Below are 13124 nucleotides of genomic sequence, written 5' to 3' on the forward strand. Positions count from 1 at the left end.
AGGACACAGTCCCGCACACTGCCAGCCCTTGCCATGCAGCAACGAAGGGTTTTTAATGGCTCGAAGCGCACACCCTTCTCGGGGCAAGGTTCACAGGTCACAGAATCAGAGACTGGTTTGGGTTGGAATCATAGAGTGGTTGGGTTTGGGACCATAACAACCATCTGGTTCCAAGCCCCCTGCCCTGGGCAGGGACAGCTTCCACCAGACCAGGTTACTCCAAGCTCTGTCCAACCTGATATTCAACTCTTGCAGGGATGGGGCATGGCAGATACATGGTTGGATGGCACCCAGGAGCACATTATCAGCTCGACAAGTATTGTATTTGACAAGATCTAAACCCCTGACTCAATCTAGAAGAAAAGGTATTTCCTAGCTCAGTGCTCTCCAAAGCACAGAAGCTGAGCTTGGGTGCATCTATCCACTGGGATAGCCTTGTCCCAGCCAAGAGAAGACCAAGAAACTACATCATCTCTTGGTAAAGAGTTTTACTGCTTATAATTTTAGGACCGTTCACTCTTTGTTGTGATGGTGGTACACAGCCCTCTGATGCTAAAGCAGTCATACTGATTAATCACAAGGACAGCATAACTGAGTCCTTTGTCCTGCTCAGTCTGCATCCTACAGTGCTCTAGAACTCCTGTGGACTTGGAAGAACTGTTCAGAAAAAACTGCACGGACCCCATGCTGGAAATCTCCTGTGCCTTGAGCCCACTGCAAAAGCAGCCCTGTCCTAACACCACTGGGGTACTCAGAAACTCCACAGGTGCCAAAGCATCAAAACTACACAAGGATCCCGGTTTTTTTCCCCTGCTTACAAGCTTAAGTGCAAACTTTCAACCAGGAAAACCCCTGCCCTTGGTTCTACTCTGGGACCAGCAGAGACACTGGAAGAGTAAAGGCAATGTACTGACAGTTGCAGCCTTTACTTCTCCTGCATCCTGCAAACAGTGGGTAAAGCACAAAACTGAGCCTATGAAGCAGCCCAGGAACACAAATTTTTCTTATTGACCTTCTGCAAATGGAGATAGTGGACATGATGCCTGCCTCCTGACACTGAGATTCCAATACATCCTTAGTCCCCAGGATCTGTTGGCTGAATGAGGAGACAAAGCAGACCGAAAGCTGAAATAATGCCAAAACCAGGGCAGCAGGAAGATCTACAGAATTACATACAGATACAGGGAAATGACATCTAGAAATATATTAGGGCACATCTGGAGCTGAGCTAATTTACCACAACTGCAGGTCTGGCCCACAGAGCCTAAATTCAAAAGTGAACAAACAAATAATTCAATTTTCATGGAAAGGAAGTTTTTTTGCCAGCTTTGTCAATAAAACATTCTGGCAGCAGCACTCCCCCAGGCTTCTCTGACAGGCAGACCAAGAGGAATTTCCCCTTCCCAACAGGTGTGGCAACAGCTATGCAGAGTAGCCTCCAAAGAATTCCCAGACATATTTTATTAGAAGGAGAGGAGGGGCGCATCACAAGTTAAGAGAAAAAAACAGCTTGAAGTTCATCCTTCCTTCAGATCTCTTTCATGTTGATGCTTAAGAAAAGAGGCAAGATTGCATCCCAGAAGCTCTTCACATAGGTGCCATTTTCAGGCACTTTGTTACTTCCAGGTCTGTATCAGGTTAGTCTTTGTCATGCAGGTCTGAGCTGGCTTTTTGAAAGCTTAAATTGCATCTGCCCAAGCAGCCTCTGAGGGCAGCTGTGGTGGTGAGAGGATTACGGGAGATCAGGTCACCCCTGCACCACACTGTCCTGCAGGCAGAGAATCCAGACATGGGAAAATGCCATCACAGAGAACCTCAGCTCAGCAGGAAAGGTGAGATCTGGCTCGGCAAAGCTGTCCCTGGATCACAAAATCAGGGAAAACAGGGCCAGAAGGGACCTTAAAAGCTCATCAAGACCATCTCCCTGCCCCAAGGCAGAATCAGCTACATGCGGCTCATTGCCTTTTAAGCCTACAAGAAACGAGGAGATTTAACTCTCCAAAGCCCTCTCGATTTATTGCTGGCTCCCAGATAAGCTTGGCAGCACTCGATGAGCTGCTGCAGCAGAGTCTCTGCTGACCCACAGCAAGAGCTGCTGCTGGCCTTACAGGGGTGTTTGGGACTTAATAGCCAAGCACCTCCTCACTTTTCATCTTCAAAGCACCTCACAGCCATTAGCTAATTAGCAATAGTAATTACGAGGCTGCTCTTCTGTGTTTATTTACTTTTTCCTAGACACTGGCCTTTAGACACTATGGTCACTTTACTGGCTGCTGTGACATGGCCACAAGTGTTAACAGGGATCCCACAAACCACTTCATTTAGGGTTTTAGGAGACCAAAGAGAGCATGGAGGAGGACTGGCTTCTCTAGGTGATGAAGTTTCAGTCTTTGCTTTCAGAGTGAGGGATTTGATGTGCCAGTGCCTTCAGCTTCAAACACATTTGCTTAGAAGCTGTAAAGAAGTGAACAGGTAAGAGAGTCCTCCCTAACCTGAACTCTCAAAGACGTTGCAGGTGTCTTGGCCAAGCAAAGGGGACAAACAGATCACCCAGGAGCAGGGCTGCCACCGTGTCTCTCCAGCTGCTGCAAACCTCAGAACAGGGTAGACCAGCCCTAGTTATTATCCTGTATCACCACACAGCAACAGTGGCAGGAGAGTGGGGCCACTCTAAGCAAGGCTCAGGAAAAAAACAAAAAAACCCAACCAACCAAAAGAACAACCCACCCTTTAAAGGGACTAAAATCACAGAAAAAAAGATGCAAGGGAGTGAAAAGACTGCCATGAAGACCTGCAGTAGCTAAGTAGCAAGCAAGGATTTGGAGCAAAGGATGCCAAAGCCCAGCTCAGCCTGTGTTTGACAGACTAATGCTCTCCAAGTGACAGTGTCTTGGACAATTCTCTCTGAGCCTGGAAGTATTTTTCATCATAATATAACATTATTTGCCATCTGGCTTCCCAACTGGCCATTGCTGTAATGTAATCCAGCTCTGCCCTGGGCTGTCATGGAGTTTGGACAGGCCTTGGCTTGACACAAATCCAGACAGTGATATGTGTCACTCTGGAGTGCAGGACCATGACTCTCCCCACTCACTCAGGCAATATTTTGATTTTATGATCATCCTTCAGCCTGGAGGTTGGAAGATGGGGGTTTCTGTTTCAGTATTGCTTTATCAGCAAGGTCAGATTTCAAAAACAGATGAGGAAAATGACTGTAAGAAGATTAATTTGCAATGCCTGCCATTGCCAGGGTAATTCAAGCAGAGACTTCAGTGAGTAAGTGGGGGGCCCTGAGAGCCAGGGCAGCCAGTGTTCCCACAGCCACGTGCTGAAGATGAAGATGGAAGGTTTTCCTAGATTTATCCCAAGTGGGAACAGGGTCACCAGCACGAGGTTAAGTAGATGTATGTCATTCAGATAATGGAATCTGAGTCTTCTACATTTGAGATGTAAATGAGTTTAAACAGACTAGTGACTGCAGCTCCAGGGAGGGGATGAAACTGATATTTTTAGATTAGAGTTTGCACAGGGACCAGTCATTTTAACCAGTGAGACTGATTCAGCCAAAAGACCACTGGCTATCTAAACCCTGCACTTGGTCCAGTGGATTCAGGTGGTGGCTTTTGTCATCCTGATAAACATCAGAGTAATAAAAGGCTACAGCAGGTGTCCAAACTGGTTGGTGATTACTGCAGAGCAGGAGTAGGTCACTATCTCAGCATCTGGTAAAGACCAACTCAACCTTCAGTGCAGAGTTTAGCCCCCAGTTCAGACAGCAGCTCAAGTCTTTTGCTGCATAGACATGGACTTAGAATGTGATAAAAATCACAAGCTCGGTCGTGAATGGAGCAGTGAACCCTCATTAGACACAGCAACAACACTAGAATTTACTGCCATAGAGATACAAGTCTGAAATCCTCATGAAAACTCAGATCAAGAGTGATGATAGTCAGATGAGCATTAACTGTGTTAGGCAAATCTTTAGGCTGCAAACTCAGATTAAAGCAGGTTTAAAAAAATAAGCAACACACAGGAACTGTCATGTTTAACTCTTTAGAGCCAGAGCAAGAAGTAAAAGCTGACATGGTTTGTTCAAAACACACATAACCTCCAGAGGTTAAAGGCTGACAACAAAAACATTTCACCTGAAGATTTGAGAATTCAGATACCAACACACCTGTTCCCTCAAACCAATTCCTTAAAAATTTTTATGAGCCAAAGACACCCCCAAAAATGCACCCACTATGATTGAATAGCCTCAAGACAGCCACAATATTGAATATAATTACCAGTGGTTACCGAAAGGTGTTTAAAAAAGCTGAAAGAAGGGTGCAATTAGTCAGAGGGAAAGAAAGGACCCAAACGTCTTCAAGATGTTCAAACTGAAGCAGGCAATTAGCTGGGTGTGGACCCAGCACAAGTGAACAAAGCAGTGCCAGCACCCCAGTGCCCTTATCCAGCACCATGGTGACTTCCCACCAGGGATGCAGTATCCCTGCTGTGTGTCCTGGCAGCCAGAGGACGGGCTGGCAGGTCCCAGCAGTGCAGAAAGCCTAGCAGCTTTTCAGTGTTTAAGGCTTTTTTTGGCAGGTTCGGGAGGGCAGTGGGTGTTGGCCACAACCTGTTACACCACACAAGCTGCGCAGGAGGAACTAGGTCAGGCAGAGCCTGTCACTCGCCCTGTCGGAGTGGCTGTGCTGGGTAATTAATTACTGCACAGAGACAAACACTGGCAGCACATGGATAACCTCCAGCATTAAATTGCCTGTCCCAATTACCAGCATTCACACCTACGTCTCAGTCCTGGTGGAGTCACCTGCTGTTCACACTGCCCTGCAATGCACTGGAGGCACCATCCCACTCCCTTCTGCATCAGATGTGCCAAGCTTTGCTGAGCACCTTAACTGGGACTCACTTCCCAAGGACAGAAACTCTGAGCTGAGAAAAAGCACAGCAAAGCAAGTGTCTGACTCCAACACAGGGAGGTAAAGCAAAGCACAAAAGCAGCAGAATACAAGCTTTTTAAGGAGCAAATGGAAGTCTGTTCCTCCTGACCTTCCTCAGAGGAACACTTCAGATTTCCACCGGTGCTGCATTTCCCCCACGGGGCCCTGCAGCCTGGGTGGCTCAGGAGGCCTCACACCGCATTTAGATGGTCCATGATGTCTTTGACTTCATGCATGGAACCCCACAGCCCTTCAAACCACACAAGGAAACACAGCCTGAGACCAAACACATCTCAGTGCATGTGCAGAGACCAACACAGCTCAGCGCATGTGCAGACACCAACACAGCTCTCTGCTGGCCAGACCTGCTGCTTCCCACCTCAGAGGCTTAGGCCAACCCAGCCTGAAAATAAAAGCTGTTAGTGCCTCGTGGTGAGGAACAGCTTCAGGTTTCCTTGTTACACCCTTTATTTTGCTGTCTCTGCCAGCCACTCTCATCCATCTCTCTTTGCCTTTTGTGCCTCAGCCAACGCTTAGATGAAACTCCAGGGACAGGAGCAGCTACTTGGAGACTCACACTGCAACAGGAACACGTTTACTGTCACTTTTTTTTCATTAATATAAGAGTAAAAGCAGAGGATGGGGGAAAGACATAAAGACTTCCCTGTTTGCAAGCCAGGGTACATAGCAAGTGTCATTAACCTTAACATGTAATCACAGCCTTTCACTTTCCTGTCCCAGCATCACGGTGAGATATCCAACACACAAAACAACTGGACAGGCTAAGCTGTCGCAGCATCTCTGCTCTGTGGCCAGGAGATCAAAGGTGCAGGACTCTTCATGGCAATTAACCCAGTCGTTAGTTCAGGAGGAGGTGACTACATCAAGAGCTGTGAGGTACAAAACTCTGGCTGCAAATCAACTGAATCTTCATATGCAATGGGCCAGCCCAGCTAGAACACAACCTGCACCTCCTCAAGAGCCTCACAGGTCCCTGGGGCACCATCACCCTTTACAGCAGGCAGCCTTGGATCGACCTCGGCACTCTCAGAGGAGGCCCTGCACTAAACCCACACTGTGGCCAAGTCCTTCCCCAAAGCCACCAGCACAGAACCATGTGAGGTCTCCTGGGGTAACGAGTGGGGGGCCCCATGGAGATTTGCCAGTTTACATCAGCGTGGGGTTCTGCCTCCTCCTGCTGTCACATTTTGTTCACAGGCACAACCTCGCTCCATCCTCCTCATCTGCTGACACACTGCTATGGAGGCTGGGCCATGGGGGTGGCTGCCATGGCAGAATCCACAGGAGAGAGCAGCCCTGGAGGAGCAAAAGGCCAACTGGTCCTGCTGAACCTCAACCTGGGGTTTCCATGTGCTGTCTTTGGGAGCAGAACAGCCAATTCAGGCAATGGACAGAGGGTATTTAATAGCCTTGGCTAGGATCAGACTACACCGTGTTACAAGGCTACATGGGCACGTTCCCCTCTCCCTTGAGATGGGGAAGAATTAGGAAATATCCATTATAAAACTTTCGAGAGCTTTCTGATATATGACCACTTTGCTCTTCATGAGCTGGAAACCCACCAGACTTCATGCTCACACCAGGGGTCTGTTTTAACAGCTCTTCTTGGTAAGCACTGATCTTCAGGCTGCCAAGTGCTCACAAGCATTGCTGTTCATGGAGCTATCACAGTTACAGACTCCTCTGAAAACTTACATTTCCTTTAACTTTTCTCTTTTTTTCTTCTTTTTTTAAAGCAATTCTTACAAGTCCTTGAAACAAATGGGAAATTAAATAAACCCCCCAACACCCAGAGACACGGAGGAAAAAGGGAACACAGCCAACTTGACCAAGATCTTCATTTACAGAACATGTTTTAAGGCCTGGCAAAGACTCAAACTTATGGCTGCAGAGGTATATAGAGGTTAGCCCTAATGCATAATAAACTTGACAGTGCTTTGCTAGCCAAGTAGGGTGTTATTTTTCCAAACTTGGCTGCTTCAAAAGAAGAAAAGACTAATTTATCTTTCCAAATTTATCATCAGCATGTGCGTGACCAGTTCTGACCCACCTCCCTAAAAGTATCTGAGCTATGGTCATGGGCTGTGCAATAACACACTGAACACGTTACAGAGCTCCCTGTGCAAACACATCCATTCTGAGATACCCGTTTCACCTGGAACCAAGCACCATGCTTCCACTCTCAAATTCCAGCTGTACAGTAGGTTTCAGACAGCTGTAAATCTTAACCCAGCTTCTTGAAGTCAATGACAGGAGAGAAAGCTTTTAAATTGAAGTTGTCACCACTGAAGGTTTTCAGGCAGCGATACTCACTCAAAGCCTTGGAAAAGAGAGGCACGTAAGAAAATGAGAGCCCAGATATACACAAAGCACTTCCAGCCTTTGCATTCTCCAAAAATACATGTGGATAAACGAGTTTTTAACCAAGTTACTGGGAGGCACTTCCACAGACCTGGATATATAATTATCACCAGCTCCCACCTCCTGCTCGGTGGTCCAAGATGTTCCTGGCAATGGATGTGGCTTCTCCAAGCTCCAAGAGCGTGGATGTTGGAGTGCAGGAGCCAGGCAGCTGCTGGGACCACACAGGACTGACAGGGCCTGGAGACTGCAGCACCAGACCAGGGGGCAAATGGGCAGCTTGACATGAAAGGAGGGCAGGGTGAGAGCTCTGGCAGCATTTGCTGTCTCAGCTGGATGCCAAGGTTTGTGCAGTGAGGGGGCACTGGGCACTCTGCAACAGCAAATGTTGCGCTCTGTTCACATGCAAAGGAGGCTTCACAAAAGTAAAAATGAGGTCTCAGCCCTCTTATGCTTCAGGCAGAGGGGTCTCCCCTGGCTCCCCAGCTGCTCACAGGCAGAGGAGACTGCACAGAGAACAGCACAGGTCACACAGGATGCACGAATCTGGCACATGCCAGCAAACTTCCCAGAGGCACAAAGGAGATTTGACTGCACAGAAGAGCACAGAGGTGGGGGAGTGGGTGGGAAGTAGAAAGAAATAAATTTTTGGCAGCTGAGATTTTATTGTCTATCTCGTCCCCTCCTTGCCAAAATGTCTACAGAGATTGCAAAATGCACAAGCCCCAGATTCCTCCAAGTCCTGGCAGGGTAAAGCAGGACCTGATTTGCAGAAAGGAGCAGTTATTTGCAAGAAGGAATGTGGGGTTGAAAGGTGAGGAAGAGAATCATGGCTGTGTACTGCAGAGCACCAAGCAAGCCTTCACTCTCTTCAGAGCTGTCATGCAGGTTTTGATTCCATTAGTTATTACTCATAATCATATTTTGTAATATATTGTATAACTAAGAATATAGTTAATATGCTATATTATTTACTCTAATTTTTTATTCATCTGAAGAAAAGTGGCCAGCACACATTGCCCAGCAGCTCCAGCCTGACCCCAGAGGTGCTGGACTTCCTTAGGGGGATTCCATTCTCTTTGATTAGATACAGCCACTTACAGGATTTCACACACAGATATCTCAAAAATACTGTAAATACATTTCTGATGCAGCCTCTGAACCTTGTAAGCCCAGGATAAATCCCCTCTACAGGAAGGACTGGCACAGAGCTTTGCCATTGTGCTGGCTGTGCTCACCCAAGCCTTTGTCTGGCTCTCCTGGTGTGTCCCACATGCCAGCAGGAGCACTGGCATGCCCATGTCACAGGCAGGGCAGCATCACCCTCTCCCCCTCTGCTCAGAAAGCATAGAAGCCATGGGAGCACAGGTACCCACACACTGCTGTGCTGTCAACACATGCCAGGCTCAGGAATGTCACAAGAGCACTCAAGCATCTGGCATTTGCACCATCCTGGATTTGGGTTTCCCCTATGGGGAAGAGCTACAGTGAAAACTTGGGAAACACCTTTGTGAAAGCAAAAAACCATGACTGACTTTTAAGCAATCCTATCCACACAGGTCTTAGCACACCCCAGGTATTGCAGCATTTATCCTGAACCACATTTCTGACCCACACAGAGCAGAGGCTTCATGCAGAGATCCATGTTAGGATATTGCCCTGGCAGGGCATCCTCTGGCACTGCCTGTGCACTGGGGAGCTCTCCTGAGCACATGGGCTGGGTCTGGGTTGCTGCTTTTTGACACACTGGGGTTTCCTTACTCCATGAATGCAGCAAGGAAAGGAAAGAAATGGGAAAAAAAAAAAAAAAAGGGAAAGGCAAAAAAGCCAAGCTGAGGCAGGTCTAACCTCCTGGAGCTGGATTAATGACTGAGAAATGCCAGGGAACATTCCTGGCTGTCATCAGTGAGCATCAGCCACTTGCCTCATGGAGCTGGGGATCTGCTCCTATTCAGACATTGCTCATCCCGTGGCTCCCTCCCTGGCCCACAACTGTGCCAGCAGCACCATGGGAGAGGACAGGCTGTGGAAGCACATCTGAGGGGCCTTTGTGCATGTTCCTGTCCACATCCCATGGGCTTACAGACGAGGCTTGGCCCCATGTGCCCTTCACGACTACTTGAAACCGAGAGACTGACCCTAAGTTTGTCACGTAGGACAGAATATTTTTACAAGAGTTAATTGGAAGGTTAAAATCTACTTGAGAGTAGATGAACTGGCTCCTGCTGAAGGAGCCACAGGCATGAGCTGGGCTGTGAAGCTGCCAGCACAGAGAGGGCTGCAGGCAGAGCCAGGACTCCCCAGCTTTCGCTACATGCTGAATCACCTGGTGCTGCCCATAGATCCTTCTCTCAGGAGGAAGTGATGCTGCTCATCCTCATCCCTCTGCTGCCCACAGAAACTGAACACAACAGAAACCCTCTGCTTGGGGCAGTTTTGCTTGCAGGAATGGGGAAGCCACACTTTGGGTTCCTACAATTAGAGCACACACCTTGCAAGCCATAGGGTAAAAAAAGACCCAGCCTGCCTTCAAACTTTTTTTTTTTTGAAACTTTTTTATGCTTCTCTTTTCCTTTGCTTTCTGTTATGCTTTATACATACACACAAACACGTATAGAGAAACCCAAATGTTTTAATATTGACTAGGGCTTGTTTCAATAGCAGTGGCATTTTCTACATTCCATCCCAAAACCAGACCCATTTTCCAATTCCAAAGTTATTTGTGCTATCTGTCCAGTTAAACTTCTCCAGTTAAGGAGCAATTTAAGGATGGCTACAAGTTGCCAAGACCCTTCACTTTAAGTGGCAGGTATGTCAAATGGAGATTTGCTTTTTAATAACCATAACCAGTGAGGCCCCAAGTTCTTCTAGCATCTTTCAAACTTTAGCATGTTGTAAAAAGGCACCAATTTCCCTCACTCTTTCAGAAAACAATTCCTGTACAAAGCACAGTCACAACTTTGCCATTAACCACTTTCTATATTCTTTCATAAAATAATGAATACTGGATACTGAATAAGAATCCTCCAAAATCTGAAGCATATCAAAGGTGAAAACTTTGGCTGGCTACACTGAGCTCCACCAGCAGTTAGTGATACAGGATTGTTTCCCAAGAAAAGGTTGTAATAACCAAGTGACCCTCTTAGACTGATTGAACTGCGAGTGAAAACAAAGGGCACCAGAGTTTGACATTAACTGGAAAATCCCAGAAGCATCAGAGTAAAGTTCACTGAATTGCAGCTACACATAGGGGCATGGCAAAGTTGGCTGTCACACCACTCTTATTCCAGACCAAGGTGTATCTGCAGCAAATCAACCTTATTTTTTAAGATTTTGATTACCACATCCTGACGTGACTTTTAAAAACATGCATTTTACCAGTTTGAACATTTTAAGAAAACAGTGGAAGCCTTTCAACCAGAAAGTAAATACAGAAAGTATTCCAACAACTGGTTGTGATTGCTACTTAATAGGATTTGCTATTACTATTTACTGTTACTTTACTACTTCACTGAATTAAGGCAGGAAATAAATAAATTAGGGACCAAATCCACAACATAGGACTTTCCTCACAGGCCTTTTCTTTGTAAGGCAAGGTTGATTCAAGGTCAGTAAAGAGATGCTTGCCTTGAGTGTTTGCTATGCAGAGTGCAGGAGGATGCGCCACTGAGCAGAGCCTACCTGGGGAGCTACAACCCAGATTTCAAGTAACTTGAAAGCTTTTGAGTATTTAAGACTCACTGTAGAGCACTGAGCACACAGCAGGGCTGTGAAAGCAGGACTAGAACCCATCATCAGCCTTATCCATTTGCATGAAGCATCAGCATTCAAGGCAAGGAGAGTCAGCACGCTGAGATCTTAATGCTTCAATTAGTTTTGGAAATCAGACACAGCTCCTACTAAGTTTGCAGGACTGTGTATGTGGCAGAGCAGCAGTAGAAGAGAGATGCACAAGAAGCTCCGAGTCTTACCTGGTGTACACAGGACTTGGCATTCAGAAAAAACAGCTCTACTGTAGTTTTGTCCTTGAGAAAGGAAATGCTTTCAATGTAGAACCTGAAAATTTAAAAAAGAACCAAAAAAATGAGTTACTCTCTGAATACGTTTCATCTTCCTCCCAAGTAATTTTATTTCCTCAGTGTTTTGTTCTCTAGCAATAAAATAGCACAGAGGAACTATGAGCTACTGCACTTAATTTCCTGCCTATTAGGAGGGAAGAAGCAGAAATCACAGGCTGACAGCACACAGGGAACAGGGACTCCTGGTTCAATAGATCCCAGATATCTGATGCCTTTTCAAATGAGATGAAAACCCTGTAGAACACTACAGGAGCAGAGCCCATCCCTCCTCTGCAGGTGAAGTCACAGCAGTGGAAAATGCAATTCCAAATGTGTTGCAGGTGGGGAAGCCAGTCCAACACTCTCCTGGAGGACAGGGGTTGCTGGCAACCCTGCGGGACCACCTTCCTTCCAGGAGGAGAGCAGAAATGTTAATCAGAGCCATCAACTTTGCTCCAGGTCCAGATGCTCCCACCAAATGCTAGGCAGAAGACACAACATTTTGCAGCCAAGCAAAGACCTGGACCACCACTGCCTCAGCAATGCAGATCACCCCAGGGCTCCCCAGTGCCTTGTCCTTGATGGCAGGAGGGCTGGGTGACAAACACAGGGCAATCAGAGCCAGGCCAGTCTCTCCCACAGCCCCATGGTGCTCTTAAGGCTCCTGACAGCCTCAAGCTCCATCCCCTAATGACTGCACTGATGATCATCTTGGCACAGATGATTTGCAAGACATTGGAACAAGTCCCCAGCAGCAGCACGGAGCACGGAGTAGGGAGCAGTAAAGCTGGGACCTGCCACACATGTCAGGAACGTCTGCAGTGTTTATGCTGTGACTTCAGAAAAGTGAGACATTAAATAGTAATTGCTTTAATATTTCACATTCCTATGGCGTGTTCCATCAAATTAATTTTAGAGCACTCTCCAGAACGCCTCTGCAGATAATTTACCCATTTCACAGGCATGCAGCCTGTCCAAGGGGCAGCCCAGCAGCCGACCCTAGACATTTGAAAAGCTGTTTTACATTTCCATGACTCACCTTTCTCCATGAACTCTATGAACCACAGGTATTTCCACCCTCTCTTGATCTCACCTGATACATTTTTTTTTCCAACAACTTTGCTAAACTTTATTTTAAATACCCTTGAGTGTTTCTCTTCAGAAATGCAGAGCAGAGGGCAGGACCCACACTCTTCATCCTTTCCTAACCTGCTGCCAGACCAGCCCTTCACAGAGCAAACCTTCCTCAGCCTAATAAAACCTTCACCGAAACGTGATTTTTCCTCAGCTAATGACCTCATTTGCACTTCCAGTTTCTTTCAGCCAGGGTCAGGTGTGGCTGACTTACCCTCAGCAGCAGGACAGTTCTGGTTCTGAAGAGAGTCAGCTCCCAGTCACTGCTGGTACAAAGCAGGAAACAGTAGGATCTATGGATTTAGGGTGGGGGCACAGGGGGCACTGCCCCCTGCTCCAGCTGTGTCCTCGTTCTCTATTTCCTCCATGGTACAAGCTGTACCCTCTTATCACCCCTGTACAGATGGGGAACACTGGACCACAGAGATAAGGATGTTCAGGGCATGACAGGCACAATCAGGAACACCATAAAGTGCACATTCTGCTTCTATTTCCGATGCTGTCAGCTTTCTTGAAACTAAAATGACACTTCTGTAAGTCCTCAATCTGCATCACAGAGCCCTTCAGCTGAGTGTACCATCCAAAAACCTCTGTGACTGGATTG

The 13124-nt window shown here is 47.0% G+C and overlaps 1 protein-coding gene across 4 annotated transcripts in view; it reads right to left on the reverse strand.

The window, feature by feature from the left end:
• Positions 1 to 13124, reverse strand: part of FRMD4B (FERM domain containing 4B) — a 92662-nt gene that overhangs the window by 41821 nt on the left and 37717 nt on the right. For all 4 annotated transcript variants that reach the window (XM_069027627.1, XM_069027628.1, XM_069027626.1 and 1 more), the window contains one exon: positions 11300 to 11384. In XM_069027627.1, coding sequence (XP_068883728.1) covers positions 11300 to 11384 — 85 coding nt within the window. The remainder of the gene's footprint in view (positions 1 to 11299; positions 11385 to 13124) is intronic.

Source organism: Aphelocoma coerulescens, chromosome 12, assembly GCF_041296385.1.
Source record: "Aphelocoma coerulescens isolate FSJ_1873_10779 chromosome 12, UR_Acoe_1.0, whole genome shotgun sequence".
NCBI lineage: Eukaryota > Metazoa > Chordata > Aves > Passeriformes > Corvidae > Aphelocoma > Aphelocoma coerulescens.